Below are 14,245 nucleotides of genomic sequence, written 5' to 3'. Positions count from 1 at the left end.
CATTAGTAAATTCAAATGCCAAAATTTATCTAAAAATGTATTGAGAGATGCCAAGTTAGTGGGACCAGATTCCTAAATAAAGCTAAAATAATGCCAAGGAGGCAACTGAGATCATCTATCATCTGGGGGTGGGAAGAGAGTACAAAGAGGTTTATTTTATGGTAGAAAATAGCAGAAAAATCTCCATTTTAATTTTTATTTCGGTAGATAAGTTTCAGTCTAGCGTTTTTAAGATTTATGCTATTTTACATATATGTATGAAATAAGGATTAAATTTCTTACAACTAGTCTTTTCATCTTCATAAATTCTCTATCAGCTTTCTTTCTATCGACCTTAGGATTTTGGAGAAATGTAAAAAGTTCATCCCCATAACTTTTTGTAGCATCTTATTTAACTCGAAAACGCTTCACGGAAATTATATAAATTGCCACTATTAAGGCTATCCAGCCATAAAATAAAGCTATTAAACACTATTGTGTTACTTACCTTTACTGGTTATATAGCACTGCTTAATTTGAAACCAGTGATACTGATACTTATATTTGAATGACTGTGAAATAACATTCTTCTTTTTTACCATGGATAGGACTAGGATGTTCTCAAATCTGAGTTTGAAGGATAAATAAGTAATGTAAAAAATAATTTTCTACTTGCTCTTTGCGACCTTGGCCAATTACTGTCTTAATCCATTGTTGCAGGAGGAACAGACAAGGAGCTGAGGCTAGTGGATGGTGAAAACAAGTGTAGTGGGAGAGTGGAAGTGAAAGTCCAGGAGGAGTGGGGAACGGTGTGTAATAATGGCTGGAGCATGGAAGCAGTCTCTGTGATTTGTAACCAGCTGGGATGTCCAACTGCTATCAAAGCCACTGGATGGGCTAATTCCAGTGCAGGTTCTGGACGTATTTGGATGGATCATGTTTCTTGTCGTGGGAATGAGTCAGCTCTTTGGGACTGCAAACATGATGGATGGGGAAAGCATAGTAACTGTACTCACCAACAAGATGCTGGAGTGACCTGCTCAGGTAAGATTTGCATTAGTCAAAGCCTCAACACAAAATCCTTGGTGGGAAAAAAATATGTAGATGGGTTAAAACCTAGAATAAGCCACTTTCCTGTAAGCAATCTAGTTCATGTATAAAAGTACTCCATCCATTGCTAGAAAACCACAAAACACAAGGTCATTTTTTTTGAATAAAAAAAATTCTGAACAGTGTGATTAATGAGGAAGTGACTGGCTTCAATTTTATACATGATCTTAGCTAAAAAGCCAAGAAGTGGTGGTTGAAATTTTATATGCAGTAAGCTTACTGTAACCTACTATTCCTATATCATAAAAATATCATGACATCTAAGTTATTTCCTTGTTCTTTCCCAGTGACTTGTTTTGAAATGTTAACCCACAAATTATTACCATTTCGTCCATTAACTGATAATCAACTTAGTGAATCAAAAAACAACTATTTCTAGCATTAATACATCATTTCTTGTTGTAGGAAGGATTCTTTGAAAGTATAATTGCTTGACCAGTATGCAATGCTAGTCATTTCATTTACATTGTGGTTTTAATTTGCAGAACATCTCCATATGTTTTATTGCAATTGACCCCACAATAACTGAGAAAGTCATGTGTCAGGCCTTTCTGCTGACAAATCCCAAGGGCACATTTCTGATCCAACTCAGATTCCTGGGATCCCCATTTCTCTTTGTTTGTTTCATTCCTTTTTTTTTTTTTTTTTGGGACGAAGTGTTGCTCTTGTCCCCCAGGCTGGAGTGCGATGGCGCTATCTCGGCTCACTGCAACCTCCACCTCCCGGGTTCAAGCAATTCTCCTGCCTCAGCCTCCTGAGTATCTGGGATTATAGGCACCTGCCACCACACCCGGCTAATTTTTGTATTTTTAGTAGAGACGGGGTTTCACCATATTGGCCAGGCTGGTCTCGAACTCCTGAGCTCAGGTGATCCACCTGCCTCGGCCTCCCAACATCCTGGGATTACAGGTGTGAGCCACCGTGACTGGCCTGTTTCATTAATTTTTATACAATCCTCTCACCTCCCAGCCTCTCTCTCTCCCATAGGACTGACTATAGAAAGGACTTATCTCTGTCCAGGCATCATGATGTGATAAGAGAAACACACAGTAGCATCTAGAAAAATGCTGAAATAAATTTTCACATAGCTAATATCCTATGATTTTGTGCAAGTTGTCAAATCTCTCTAAACTTCAGTTTCTGAGGACTCGATATAATACATGTAAAACTACTGGTACACTGTTTGGTATGTAACAGGTGCTGAGCATGAAGAACTCATGGCTCAGTTCTCTTGGTGACTCAGTTCTCTTCCTTCTTTCTCCTCTTCCTCTTCCTCTTCCTTCTCCTCGTTCTCCTCCTTCTTTCCTCTTATTTTTAACCACTATGGCAGGTGTGAAATGGGAAATAACAAAAGTAACATCTACTGCAAAGTTTAAAATTATCACAAATTTTAGCAGGCTCTTATCATAATTATTGCTGTGTATAGAACTGGCTGTTTAGCTAAAACAGTGTAGTACTTTTAGCTCTTTTTTTCTGTTGTTTTATAACTACCAGTGGAGTTAATCAATTTGCTTTTTGAAATTTATACACTTAAAGTTTTAACCAGAGTCTAATTTAAATAACTTGAGTCGAATTTATCTATTTCTATATAAAAAGAGTATTTACATCTGTCCTAGTAATAGGTGGAAACAAAACAAAACAGAAAGTTTAAAAACTTTAACCTGTAAACATTTTCCTTTATAAGTAGATATAGATAAAAATCCTAATTGCTTCCTAGATTTTAACATATTAAAATTCTCCACTGTGTGGAGCTGGGCAACATCCAAAATCAGGCACCATTTTAAGGACAACATAAAATCCCAAGTGTCCAGAGGAAACTTATTTTCTGAAATCACTTCTAAATGAATGTAACTTCTGAACTCTGGTCTTTTGTCTGCTCCAGATGGATCCAATTTGGAAATGAGGCTGACGAATGGAGGGAATATGTGTTCCGGAAGAATAGAGATCAAATTCCAAGGACTGTGGGGAACAGTGTGTGATGATAACTTCAACATAGATCATGCATCTGTCGTTTGTAAACAACTTGAATGTGGAAGTGCTGTCAGTTTCTCTGGTTCATCTAATTTTGGAGAAGGCTCTGGACCAATCTGGTTTGATGATCTTATATGCAACGGAAATGAGTCAGCTCTCTGGAACTGCAAACATCAAGGATGGGGAAAGCATAACTGTGATCATGCTGAGGATGCTGGAGTGATTTGCTCAAGTAAGGACTGATCTTGGCTCATTCTTTTCTCCAGGAGAGGACAAAAGAAAGGGGTAATAAATCTTAAGAGCCTGAACTCTTAAGAACATAATGAAGTCTGCTTCTTTTGTCACCACATTTTAGCCTAACTTCAGGTTCCAGTTCTGATACCTGTGGATTTTTTACCTTAACTGAAATTAGGAGAAATAGGTTAGGGAAGAAGGGTGCATAGTGAAACTGAGATTCAGGTCATAAGAAAAGAAGAAAGTGTTTAGGAAAAGCCCATATGGAAAAGGAGAGACCGAAAAGAAAAAGAGGGGAAAAAGGAAGGAAAGAAGGGCTTTACTAGGAAATTTTGCACTATGAAGTTTTAAGACCAAACCACTCCAGTTATCATCTAATCCACAAAAGCCTCCTCATTAGCCTCATTAACCCACTCCTTCCCAAATCATTTTTCAAATTCACAGAATCAAATCACTTTTTAAAAATCAATATTGGCTTCCCATTAAAACTTTATTTATACTAGACATGCATTGTATCTGTCTAGAGACTTTGACGTTGTATACTCAGACTGGGGGCAGGGACAATGGTTTGTGTGTGCAGAGATACCGCTCTTCGTTTTTCTATTGAATTCTTAGTATAAAAGGAGATTGAGTGTGTCTTGAACCCCAGGGAACTCTTAGGAAAATAAGAGTAAAAAATCTATCTTCACCAGGTCCCTTTCTCTCTCTCTCTCTCTCTCTGTGTGTAAATAAAGGAACTTCCATTCAAACTCGTTTAAAAAGAAGAGAATACTGGCTCACAAAACTGGGAAATTCAGAGGGTATAGTTAGCCTCATACATGGTTGGATTCAGGTTCTTGAACAATGTCATCTGGGTTCTATCTCTTTCTGCATGTCTTGAACAGGCTTTTTCTTGTTGAACAATGTCATCAGCTATAGCCTGAACCATAATGAATGGAACTCCTACAAGAAAGATAGATTTTGTTAGCTTAAGAATGTGAAGAATTTGGAGTAGAAAAAACACAGACTGTACCTTTCATTCTCTTTTACCCATCAAAATTTCTCTAGGCCCCCAGTTAGCACATGCTGAGGAATCACAACAAATAACATTGTGGGAATGAAAATGGAAACCGCCAGAGGAAAAAACCAGTTTAATTTATTACAGAATATTCTTCAGAATCAACGTCTGTACTTTGAAGAATATTGATTTGGGGAAGGTGAAAATTGTAGTACTGAAGCCTCCTTTCTCTTTGCTCTGCTTTTAAACTAAGGAAGTGGTCACAACAGGTTCAGGTATACAACACAGGCTAGGTAGTATCAATGGAGAATGCAGTCAGAGGCAAAAGGGATTGCTGAGTATGGAGGCAAACTGAAGGATGAGGGTGTCACCTAAACACATGCAAATATATTTTAACCAGAAAAAGTAAACAGTTCTAATAAGAACTCTGTGGTGGTCAAATAGCAGGTCTCTAGATAAAATTCAGTCCCTGGATCTCCTGTTAGAAACACTTCCTGTAGTATATGCTGTCTATACCAAGATGTCCCATCTTCTTGCCTGATCCACTCCTCCTTCCATCTTGAATGATTTCCAGTGGTAGTACAGTACATCACAGTTTCCTCTGTCTCCACTTATATCTCTCCCTTTTTTCTTAACTCATCTCAGGTATAGCTATTTATAGTCTCATGTTCTTGCTTCCTTATCGCAGACCTGTTGTGTGTCTCTGTTACAGAGGGAGCAGATCTGAGCCTGAGACTGGTGGATGGAGTCACTGAATGTTCAGGAAGATTAGAAGTGAGATTCCAAGGAGAATGGGGGACAATATGTGATGACGGCTGGGACAGTTATGATGCTGCTGTGGCATGCAAGCAACTGGGATGTCCAACTACCGTCACCGCCATTGGTCGAGTTAATGCCAGTGAGGGATTTGGACACATCTGGCTTGACAGTGTTTCTTGCCAGGGACATGAACCTGCTGTCTGGCAATGTAAACACCATGAATGGGGAAAGCATTATTGCAATCACAATGAAGATGCTGGCGTGACATGTTCTGGTAAGTTAAAACCAAACCAAAACTGAAACACTAAACAAAAAGCAGAAACAGAAAGTCCTGTGCTCCTTAGGAGTAGGAATGTGCTCCTTAAGAAGTAGAAATGCCTAGTAAATTCCTTGCTGGGAATTCCTTTATACTTGTAATCTTTGACACGTTCTTTATTCAACTAGTTTGGAAGGTTGTCTGATGGCATTCACTGTAATAATTACTCAGACTGCTTTTATGGAGCACACTTCAAACTCAGAATCTACCTGGAGCTCAGAGAGATAAAATTTCCTAGGAATCTGTTTTTAAAATTTTTTAATTTACTTATTTTTTTACTTTAAGTTCTGGGATAGATGTGTTGAATGTGCAGGTTTGTTACATGGGTAAACATGTTCCATGGTGGTCTGCTTCACGTATCAACCTGTCATCTAGGTTTTAACCCCCCATGCATTAGGTATTTGTCTTAATGCTCTCCCTCCCCTTTCCCCTTACCCGCTGACAGGCCCCAGTGTGTGATGTTCCCCTCCCTGTGTCCATGTGTTCTCATTGTTCAACCCCTAGTTATGAGTCAGAACATGCGGTGTTTGGTTTTCTGTTCTTGTGTTAATTTGCTGAGGATGATGGTTTCTAGCTTCATCTGTGTCCCTTCAAAGGACATAAACTCATTCTTTTCTAAGGCTTCATAGTATTCCATGGTGTATATGTACCACATTTTCTTTATCCAGTCTATTATTGATGGGCATTTGGGTTGGTTCCAAGTCTTTGCTATTGTAAATAGTGCTGCAGTAAACATACATGTGCATGTGTCTTTATAGAAGAATGATTTATAATCCTTTGGGTATATACCCAGTAATGGGATTGCTGGGTCAAATGGTATTTCTAGTTCTAGATCCTTGAGGAATCACCACATTGTCTTCCATAATGGTTGAACTAATTTACACTCCCACCAACAATGTAAAAGCTTTCCTATTTCTCCACATCCTTGCCAACGTCTGTTGTTTCCAGACTTTTTAACGATTGCCATTCTAATGAGATGGTATCTCATTGTGGTTTTGATTTGCATTTCTCTAATGACCAGTGATGATAAGCTATTTTTCATATGTTTGTTGTCCGCATAAAAGCCTTCTTTTCATATCCTTCGCCCACTTTTTGAGGAATCTCTTTTAAAGCTGAATTGCTCATATCTTTCTGCCATTGACAATTTTTATCAACCCTTGAAACTACAGTCCCATTTCTAACAAAAATTTATGGTCTATATTATTGTTTCTTAAAAAGTCAGGAAATAAGTAAGCTATAATTTCCAGTGTATCAGTATCAGAGAAGAAAAAAGACAAAAAAAATCCTCTGGAAGCTAACCTCCATATGTATCGATGGTTTAAGTTTATGTTTCTTTTGCAGATGGATCAGATCTGGAGCTAAGACTTAGAGGTGGAGGCAGCCGCTGTGCTGGGACAGTTGAGGTGGAGATTCAGAGACTGTTAGGGAAGGTGTGTGACAGAGGCTGGGGACTGAAAGAAGCTGATGTGGTTTGCAGGCAGCTGGGATGTGGATCTGCACTCAAAACATCCTATCAAGTGTACTCCAAAATCCAGGCAACAAACACATGGCTGTTTCTAAGTAGCTGTAACGGAAATGAAACTTCTCTTTGGGACTGCAAGAACTGGCAATGGGGTGGACTTACCTGTGATCACTATGAAGAAGCCAAAATTACCTGCTCAGGTATGACTTCCAGTCAACTTGTTAAGAAGAAGGGTGTAAATTTCCAGTACTACCTTTGAAATTGAAAAGAAACGTTCGTCCTTATGACTAGATCACTCTCAAGAAACCAGAAAATATCTACACAGATTCTACTGGGAGAGTCAGATAAGTTTACAATTCATGTTGCACTTTAGATAGAAGTGTTTGGGTTTTGCTCACTTTGGTTTTTGAGTAATTTTTAGATCAATAGAGGTATAAGAGATTAAGGAGGATTAAAATTTAAAAAATAGAATTCAGTATTTCTTTCACAGGATGTCACCAAAAGATTTAAAAAATAACCATGTTAGATAAACTGACATAACCTTCAGCTCCCTCTATTGTACTGTGAAAGAATTTTCTTTTTTTTTTTGAAAACCTGTGAATATTTCACTGCAACCTCTTTAAAAAGCTCAAAATGAGTTGTAAACTGGTTAGGTTTGTGGATAATCTTTAGTATTTTATGCTAATTATATTTATACAAATGCTAACTTTGTTGAAAAGTGATGCTTTTTTAATAACTCTAAAGTAAATGTAACTTTTACTCATGCAACAAAAAGGCTTTAGAAAACACAGTGTACAAGAAAACCATTAAACATGTAGAGACCTCACAGAGTGGAAACTTGTACGTGCTGCATGTCCTCTAACCAACAATGTGGCTCCAGATACCTCCCAACCTAGGCATGCAGTGAGGGGCATTTCCCTGATGTTACAAACGGTGCTTACCTCTAGTTAAGTGGAAATTATCCTCCAATTGAAAAAAGGCAATCATTTAAGATATAAATTTGAATTACTATGTTACTTTTAAAAAAATATTCTGGACCAGGCAATATAATCACATGGTTTAAACTTCAAAATAAAAAAGTGTAAACTCTTCCCCCACTACTATCCAATTCTTTTCCTCACAGACAACTTATGTGGTTGGAATAGTTATATATTATTTGAGATATTTCATGTAAATACAAGAAAATACAAACAAATCTATATGTAGCTATCATTTGCTTTCATTATCCAAATGGTGGCATGTTGTATAAATTGTTTTGTACCTTAAGTATTCACTTAGTAAAATTTCTTGATCAAATTTCACATCAGTATTTAAAGAGCTGTCTGAAATTACTTCCATATCTATAACATTTCTTATAATTTATTACCATGTGTATTCATTTATTCTTTTAATTTCTTTTACCTGACAAGATTAGCCATTCTTTTACCTAATTTTTTTAAAAAAATCATTGTTTGGATTTTAAAAAATTAATGTTACTTTTATTTCCTTTCTAATTCATTAAAATTTACTTTTCTTTCTAATAATTCTCTTCAGATTTCCTAAAGTTTGATTTCTTTTTGGCCCCTAACTTCTTGAGTTGAATCTTAAGTTTTATTTCTTCTGATTTACTAATATAAATATTTTAGGTTATAGATTTTCCTTCTAAATTTATAATGGTTTGTATATTTTCTTATTAATTGTATTTTACATTGATTAGCATTAAGTTCTGCTGTATCTAAAAGAGAAACAAATAATAGTGACTGAAGAAAGACAGTGTTTACTTTTTCTCATTTAAAATTAGTCAAATAGGTAAGCAGTTTAAGGCTGTTTTGGTGTCTCTGTTGTCACCAAGAAACATCCAGAATAGATTTGCTGCATTAAGTATCAAATCCTACCGGACAGGAAGGATGAGCCACCCTGCAGCTCAGTGAGTTCCTTGGAAAGCCAATCTGGTAGACGAAGTGCTGGCCTCTGAGAAGGTGTCTTCTGTCCACTGTCCTTCATGGGCCTCAGTGTTGCTCTCAGGGCAGTTCTTCCTGGCACATTATTCTTCACAGTTACATCCAAGTTTGGTTTGGAGAGTATCTCTATCTAAGGACAGCACACCTTTCACAACCCACTTTCTGCTAATATTGGTTTAGGGACCTTTGGATTAAAGATTGACTAATCAAGGGCTGATGTCAGCTGCCCTCAAATTCAACAAAAAAGTTCTTTCCAAGGTTACTAAGCTTCTAGTCTACTTGCTTTATAACCCAATGCCATCTGAAAGCAACTGTAGTCCAAGAGCATATAAATATACTTTGATCTATGCTGTGACCAGCCCTTCTCTTTAATTATTGACCACTGCCTTAAGGCCATTTGAAACTGTGGGTTTGGGAGGAAGGACAAGACCTAAATTCCGTCTTTGCTGGTAGACTCATTGCCTTTGTATCTGGAGTATCAATTTTATCTTCTGACAAGGCTACAGTTTTGCCACCACCTCAGTTTGGGGGGACAGGATACTTAGAGTTTTTCTTCAATTCTTCAATTCCAAATTATAGGACTCTTGATTAACAATATACAACACCTGCAGGCAGACCATACCTCCTTATAAAACTGATATTTCTCCTTCCATTTCTGCTTGCATTCTGACTGCTTGTAGTCTGAATTCATCTTTCTTGTAAATGCTAAAAGTGGCAAGGAGAATCCACGTCATGCAAATATTCTGATTTTTTTGTAGTTTTGTTTCTTGTACTTTGCCCAATAAATTCTGCATATTTTAAGCATCAGTGAGCACATGGTTTTCTTTTCAAAGTGAGGCTTACCCAAATATTTTACCATGTGTAAGACTCATTGGGTTTTTAGCCTCTCATACCTGAGTCATTAATGCATTCTGCCCATCAACTCCATTCAACTACACCCATATTTTAGATTGTATTACTAGAATACCTTACTTATGGTAACATGTTCTAAATTATTCACGATTCTATTCAGATGTGTATAATAGAAATCATGAATAACATAAATTTGCAGCTTAAGATGGGCTCTATACTTCACAGAGCGTATTTTTGTTTGCTATTTGCCATGTGCACTTTTTGTTTCCTTTTACAAACTCTTTTGTTATATTTCTGTAGGTTTTGGAAGTTCTTCTACTTATGTTGGGGGCCTCGGTTTTTAGCTTTTTACATGTTTTGTTAGTAATATAGTTTGTACTTTTGTTTCTTGATTACTTGATACTTTCAATGATGACATACTGTCTCTGTCAATGATGACATGCTGTCTCTTTCAATAATGGGCATGCTGTCTCTGTGCCTGCCAGATTCAAGCTACGAATTTGATCATCTTTAAATTCTTTAACTTTTATATAGCACAGGGCTATATAGCTGAAAAGAACCAGAAGAATTCAACTAAGCAGGAGAATTGGAAACAATTGAAGATAAATTGTTGACAGAAAAAGGTCTAGGAAATTTTGGTCACAAAATTACTTTGACTCTCAGACATTTTGTTTGTGATGTCTGTGTATGTACTGTAGAGGACATCTGACCTTAAGAAACAGTTCATTTGAGCTATGCTGTATTTTTTTTTAATTCAATATATTTTATTAGTTTATTTACTGTTATATAAACCTTGGAAATAAATGACTCTGTGAAATTAGTGCTAAAATAAGTCTTGGCATTTCCTAGAAATCAATTAACACTGTCCACAGGTAGTGGTAACAGGATAGGTAAAATATGACAAACTCTTATGTTCATAGATCTATGGGAGGATGCAGAAAACATGTATAACAATATTCTCAGGAAAATCACCATTCTGTGGCTGCCTCTGTGGCCGCCTCAGCAAATCATGTGTGGTTGGATATAAGAAAGTACAGCCTATTTCTGGGATTTACAGAGATAAGAAAAGGGAAAATAGGAAATTTTAAAATGTCACAACTCATTTTATTAATGATTATGACTCAGCTTTATTATTTTAGATAGTAATGCATTTCATGTTTGAATATCACAAAGAAAACTTTTCTGAAGTGATTTTCTTGAGAATATTGCTATGCTGTATTTTAACTTAGGATGGAGAAATAATTCTGAGATTATGATGATCTATACTTCTTCAGAGTCTGAAAAGCCTTAAATGTTGAAAATACATTAATGCTTCTTTAAATCATAATTGTATATTTTATTTATCACTAAAGGAAGTAATTCTAGTTAATTATGTCTCTAATTATGTTAAAGCTCTTTGTAGATCTATTCATTTTTCTAGAGAAAGAAAGAAAAACAGATTCAGTTACTTATGCCAGGGGAAAACTGAAGTTGTTGATCAATGGCGCTAAATCCAGGTGCAAAAATTTACTTAATGGCTTTTATGTAAAAACACAGTCAGAGACTTAGCAGAAAAAATCCGTTAAAGGGATAAATTTCCAATATTCTATCCATGTCTAAAGAATAATGATGTAAGCAAAGCGACCCATAGGATAGATCAACATGTTACTAGCAGATTCACGAAATAAAGGCTGAGGATGGAGTCTCCAAGTCACTTTCTGAGTGGGAGAATTTGTCCTCTGCCCTGACTCAAATATGTTAGGACAAAGAAAACAAGTGGATACTTATAGAAGGGACTTTTTCTCAATTGCTTAATGAGTTTTCACAATGGAAAAGAAAATATTTTTGTTTGTTTGTTTGTTTTTCACTGGTTTTCTTTTGGTTTATTTTGTTCAAGATGGATCCAAATGAAAGAGTAAGAAGTTACAAGAAACCAGAATTTGGCTTGATCTAGGAGACTGCCTTTACTTAAAGATTTAGGGCTGTCCAAAAGAGGTTGGGATCATATGAATACTAGTTAATGATATCTTAGAGAAATTTCATGCTTGAATAGAGATTCAAAAAGAAGAAGTGAAAGACCATCCCACTCAAGGGTCATTAATTATTTGTATTGTAGAGGTGTTATTTGCTTTAAACTTTGAGCTATGTTTAGAAAGCAACATGTTTTTCATCTCAAATTTGGATAGGAATTTGCTTTGTGCAGATTTAATGGATAATGGGTGAAATTTTGACATGTTGATGTATTCTGTATTGCTGTAGTACAGAATATGGTCATATTTGAAACATTTTCTAAGACATTTTAGTATCAAGTGAAAGGTTTATGAGAGATGAAAGAAAATCAGAGTATGCAGATTGGCAAGGGCTGATGGTGTATCTATATCATCGTGATAGTAACATCAAGAGATTACAAAAATTGTTGATATTTGATAGCAGATATTTATAAAGGACTTAAGACCTTCAGAAGGTCTAATTTTCAACTGCATTTTCTTTATCTCTTTTAAAGAACAAGTTAAGAAAATAGTTTGTATCTCTTAAGTACTTTATATTGCCTCTGAGTATTTTCAAAGAAACTCACTTATCTTGATGATTGTGTTTCTTAACTTGACAAAGAGCATCTTCATAATATAAATTCCATTTATTATTTCTGGTGTGTTTTTTCTTTAGATTTTAAATTTCAGCTACAGTAAGTTACTTATAATTCTTCAATGACACCATGCTATTTCATGACCATATTCCTTAAAGATTGTTTCACACACTGTGTATTTGGCAAACTCCTCATCTTTTTTCAAGATCCAGTTTAGATCTATGGTATTCTCTCCTACATAGTCTAAAACAGAGTGAATGACTCCTTTATTTGTTAGTTTTATGTCTAATACATATTTCTATTTTTGGATTCATCACTATTAAAATATGTATACCTTGTAGTGAACTGTGTTCACGGAGGAGAAGGCTGTTAGTGAGAAATTGAACAGCCTTGAAAAGAAGTAGCCTTTTCCTAGGTATATAAGGTAGGGAAATACATTTTAAGTAGAGAGAAAAGTTTCTACAGAGGCACAGAAGCATGAAAATTATGGCATGCCCAAGCATCTTTAGGCTGGAGCATCAAATTAGGTTGATAAAGTAATAGATATTAAAGCTTTTAAGGTAACAGCATACTATTTTAAAGTGTACTAAAGAATTAGTGTTTATCACCTCTCCTTAATTTTAATAGCTGGACGAAATTAGGGAATCTATGAAAACTGTTTGTGCTGCAGTTTGCTCAGAAGAAAAATGGGAGTGGTAATAGGGCCTACCTCACAGGAATTACACAGTGAGCTATAAATACATGTTAGCTAATATGATTATGATTATTATTTTTAGTATTATCTATCTTCACTGACAGACTGAACTCTGTGGCAGCCTTTTTAACCCATCCATCATCAAATGCCTAAAATAGAGTCAGACAACATTACAGGTTGTTACGTTATAGGTCGTTACATTGATACTTTTGGATTAATTACTGCATACATGATTATTACAGATATTATAAGAAATTATGTAAGGGATCATTGCATAAATTTTAGGGAAGCGTTAAGTTATCTAAAGAAAAAACATCACATGAAAATATTTGAAATTTATTAATATATTTATAATCGTGGCATAAATTTCTTGGAAAAAAGAAGCAAGGAAACAATTTATGAAGCTATCGTAGAGGTCTGCATGACAGATGATGACAAATCACTTTATGGCAATAGCAACAAATATGCAGAAGAAGAAATATGCTGGAGGACCAACAGATATGGTGGTTTTCTACATGTTCAATGTATCATGAGAGTCAACATTCTAGGCTCTGGAATATACTGTCTGGCTTCAAATTCTGTTCTCTTACTAATTCTGTAGTAACTTCTTGTGTGACCTTAGCAAATTACTACACCTCACCTCTCTATGTTTCAGATTCCCTGTCTGTAAAATCAGAATGATATTAACAATTATCTCCTAAGGCAATTTTAAGGATTGAATGAAATAATGTTTGTTAAATGCTTATTGGAATGCCATATATATATAATAGACGCTCACTTAATATTCACTGCTATCATTATTATCATTATTTGTGGTGAGATAAAGTGGTTCAATTTTAGGTGATTCTAATTTGGCCTGTATATCATTAATTAAGTAAAGAATATAGTGGGCTTGTCATACAATAATTCATTCAACTTTGAATACTTTAAGTTCTACATGTCTAAGCAGATACGTTTGTGGATCTAAAATTAAAGAAAAAAGTATGGATGAAAATACATTTATTAGCAGTTGAGACATGTCCATTGAGCAGATGGGAAGGTTACGGACAGAAACTTGACTCAAGGAATACATGAAATGTTTTGATAAAGCACTGTCAGAAAGAATGGAGGAGAAAATGGGACAAAGAAGGGTCACGTATACCAAATGTAATAGACGTCAAAAGGAAGAAGTCTGATGTTCATTTGAAAATTAGAAGTATATTGAAAAGCTTTACATAGAACAATTCGAAAAGGTTGAGCAGACCCCGGATTGCAGTACATGGAGGAATGAGTGCAAGACTAAGAGACAGTGATAGTAGATACACATTGTTTGTGGTCTCTAATGTTATTATGAGTAAAGTAAGCAAAATGTTGGAAGAACAGAGTTAT

The 14,245-nt window shown here is 35.6% G+C and overlaps 1 protein-coding gene across 5 annotated transcripts in view; it reads left to right on the top strand.

The window, feature by feature from the left end:
- CD163 (CD163 molecule) overlaps positions 1-14,245 on the top strand; it is a 116,684-nt gene that overhangs the window by 85,364 nt on the left and 17,075 nt on the right. For all 5 annotated transcript variants that reach the window (XM_054526751.2, XM_054526750.2, XM_024257168.3 and 2 more), the window contains exons 3-6: positions 700-1,023; positions 2,972-3,292; positions 5,004-5,324; positions 6,708-7,028. In XM_054526751.2, coding sequence (XP_054382726.1) covers positions 810-1,023; positions 2,972-3,292; positions 5,004-5,324; positions 6,708-7,028 — 1,177 coding nt within the window. In that variant the 5' untranslated portion in view covers positions 700-809. The remainder of the gene's footprint in view (positions 1-699; positions 1,024-2,971; positions 3,293-5,003; positions 5,325-6,707; positions 7,029-14,245) is intronic.

This window comes from Pongo abelii, chromosome 10, assembly GCF_028885655.2.
Source record: "Pongo abelii isolate AG06213 chromosome 10, NHGRI_mPonAbe1-v2.0_pri, whole genome shotgun sequence".
Lineage (NCBI taxonomy): Eukaryota > Metazoa > Chordata > Mammalia > Primates > Hominidae > Pongo > Pongo abelii.
This window is presented reverse-complemented; position numbering and strand designations above follow the sequence as displayed.